The sequence below is a fragment of the Hippoglossus hippoglossus genome, chromosome 3 (genome assembly GCF_009819705.1).
Source record: "Hippoglossus hippoglossus isolate fHipHip1 chromosome 3, fHipHip1.pri, whole genome shotgun sequence".
NCBI lineage: Eukaryota > Metazoa > Chordata > Actinopteri > Pleuronectiformes > Pleuronectidae > Hippoglossus > Hippoglossus hippoglossus.
The window spans coordinates 3,201,532-3,204,753 of record NC_047153.1 but is presented as its reverse complement, the minus strand read 5'-3'; the positions used below and the strand labels follow the sequence as shown (position 1 = coordinate 3,204,753).

General features: G+C 40.9%; 1 protein-coding gene across 1 annotated transcript in view; it reads right to left on the bottom strand.

Moving 5' to 3' along the window:
• Positions 1–696: 696 nt before the first annotated feature.
• LOC117759329 (ribonuclease inhibitor-like) overlaps positions 697–3,222 on the bottom strand; it is an 11,247-nt gene continuing 8,721 nt past the window's right edge. Inside the window, exons 6-8 of the mRNA XM_034581394.1 lie at positions 2,304–2,477; positions 1,747–1,923; positions 697–883 (exon numbers count right to left, since the gene is read on the bottom strand). Of these exons, the coding sequence (XP_034437285.1) occupies positions 697–883; positions 1,747–1,923; positions 2,304–2,477 (538 nt within the window). The remainder of the gene's footprint in view (positions 884–1,746; positions 1,924–2,303; positions 2,478–3,222) is intronic.

Here is a 3,222-nt window from a genome sequence, read left to right as displayed (position 1 = left end):
ATCGCACGAAGGGAGCGCATCCCCCGCACGGAAGCGTCTGCCGCGGTTGTGAAGGCTGTAAAAGCCGCCACCGCCGCCGCATAGACAGCTCTTGACCACGACGACTACGACACTCAACCCGAGCGTCCGGCCTCCTCCATAGCCCTAGCAGCAACCCCGCTCGGGGCGAGTAAGAGGAAGAGGTGTCAGATATGCCCCAGGAAGAAGGACTGTAAAACTCACACCATGTGCCGCGGGTGTAACAAATACATCTGCAAGGGCTGCTCACTTGTCTATTGCCCTACGTGTGCGTCCTAATATGGGGTGGGCTATGTGAGGGGGCCAACAGCGGGGGGAAGCAGGGACAACACAAGGGTTATACTGAGTTCATGTGTGAAAATAACATACAAATATTCATGTGAGCACAGACTCATAACATGGAAGATAAATATGAAATCAGACATGTTGGACTAAAAACGAGTCCTGATTCAGTAAAAATAGATTATTTGGACCCGGTCTCTGTCCTGCAGATCAGTTTAGGAAATCCAGAACTAAACTCAGATGTGTTTTAACAAGTAGTTGAATATTTAAAATGTCACTGATTAATTAATGAATGGATTCACGTTATGTATGAAGAGGAATTATGTTAAATTAGAATTAAATGAGATCAATTGGGTATAAATGCTGTATTATAGATATGAGATTTACAAACGTCAGTCAGTGAACTGACCTCAGAGTCTCCAGTCGACAGGTTGGACTCTGTAGAAAACCACACAGCTCCTTCACTCCTGAGTCCTGCAGGTCGTTGTTTATCAGATCCAGTTCTCTCAGATGAGAGGGGTTTGACCTCAGAGCTGAAGCCAGAGAAGAACAGCTGATCTCTGACAGACTGCAGCGAATCAACCTGGATAAATAATAACAATAATAAACTTTATTGATATTGTACTTTTTAAAAACAGAGTCTACAAAGTGCTTTGACAGCAAAACAATAAAAGTAAATAAAAACTTGAACCCATATAAGCAGTAAAATGACAATAGAGATAAATTAACAAGTATATAAAAGGTAAAAATGATAAAAACACAATAAAAAGACAACATCACATGAAAGCAAGTCTATACAAATGGGTTTTAAGAAGTGATTTAAAAGAAGTCACTGACTCTGCCTTATCTCCTCAGGGGGCCGTTCCAAAGCCGAGGGGCCCTGATGGTAAAAGCACGGTCACGGTTTAGTTTTCAACCTGGACTTTGGAACAGCAGGATCCACCTGAGGATCTAAGGCTGCGTGCAGGAACATATGGGCTCAATAATTCTGTGATGTAGTTTGGGGCCAGATGCTTTAAAAGTGATCAGTAAAATCTTAAAATCAATTCTAAAACAGACAGGGAGCCAATGGAGAGAAGCGAGGATCAGGGAGATGTGATGTTGCTGTTTAATACCAGTGAGAAGGTGCTGCGTTCTGAACTGGTTGGAAACTAACCGTTGTTTTCTTTACCCTAAAATGAGACCTTTTTATTTAACTACATTATATTAACATACTTTATATTTACATCAGGAGCGGGTCCTCTCTACAGAGGAAGCCATGTTTTTTACAGTAGCCCAAACTGGACCAACTAAACCTTTTGAGTTTCTATGTCAACTGAAGCTACCACAGGTTGTCTTTCATGTTTGGAAGGGGAGGGTGAGGTGAGGGGTGTTCAGCTGCAACATGACACTTCACCACTAGATGTCACCAAACTGAAACTCTAACAATAAAACATGATGTCTGACCCCAGAGTCTCCAGTCGACAGGTTGGACTCTGTAGAAAACCACACAGCTCCTTCACTCCTGAGTCCTGCAGGTCGTTGTTTCTACTCAGATCCAGTTCTCTCAGATGAGAGGGGTTTGACCTCAGAGCTGAAGCCAGAGAAGAACAGCTGATCTCTGACAGTCTGCAGCTCTTCAACCTGGAGAAAGAATAAAACTTAACTGTAAATTAAACTGAGTTCATGTGTGAAAATAACACACAAATATTCATGTCAGCACAGACTCATAACATGGAAGATAAATATGAAATCAGACATGTTGGACTAAAAACTAGTCCTGATTCAGTAAAAATATATTATTTGGACCCGGTCTCTGTCCTGCAGATCAGTTTAGGAAATCCAGAACTAAACTCAGTGTTTTAACAAGTAGCTGAATATTTAAAATGTCACCGATTAATTAATGAATGGATTCATGTTATGTATGAAGAGGAATTATGTTAAATTAGAATTGAATGAGATAAATTGGGTATAAATGCTGTATTATAGATATGAGATCTACAAAAGTCAGTCAGTGAACTGACCTCAGAGTCTCCAGTCGACAGGTTGGACTCTGTAGAAAACCACACAGCTCCTTCACTGCTGAGTCCTGCAGGTTGTTGATACTCAGATCCAGTTCTCTCAGATGAGAGGGGTTTGACCTCAGAGCTGAAGCCAGAGAAGAACAGCTGATCTCTGACAGACTGCAGTCCTCCAACCTGAATAAATAATAACAATAATAAACTTTATTAATATAATACTTTTTAAAAACAGATTTACAAAGTGCTTTGACAGCAAAGCAAGAAGAGTAAATAAAAACTTGAACCCATAAAAGCAGTAAAATGACAATAGAGATAAATGAACAAGTAAATAAAAGGTGAAAATGATAAAAACACAGTAAAAAGACAACATCACTTAAAAGCAAGTCTATAAAAAAGTGTTTTAAGAAGTGATTTAAAAGAAGTCACTGACTCTGCCTTATCTCCTCAGGGGGCTGTTCCAAAGCCGAGGGGCCCTGATGGTAAAAGCACGGTCACGGTTTAGTTTTCAACCTGGACTTTGGAACAGCAGGATCCACCTGAGGATCTAAGGCTGCGTGCAGGAACATACGGGCTCAATAATTCTGTGATGTAGTTTGGGGCCAGATGCTTTAAAAGTGATCAGTAAAATCTTAAAATCAATTCTAAAACGGACAGGGAGCCAATGGAGAGAAGCGAGGATCAGGGAGATGTGATGTTGCCGTTTAATACCAGTGAGAAGCTGCTGCGTTCTGAACTGGTTGGAGGCAGGAGAGTGACTTTTGGCTTATTCCAGAGAGGAGGGAGTTACAGTCGTCCAGTCTAGAGAAGACTTGTATAAAGTATAAAGGATTAAACTTCACTGTAAATTAAACTGAGTCCATGTGTGAAAATAAAGGACTTTGACTAAACATCACTTTCTCTGTTTTCAGACCTGCATTAAAGT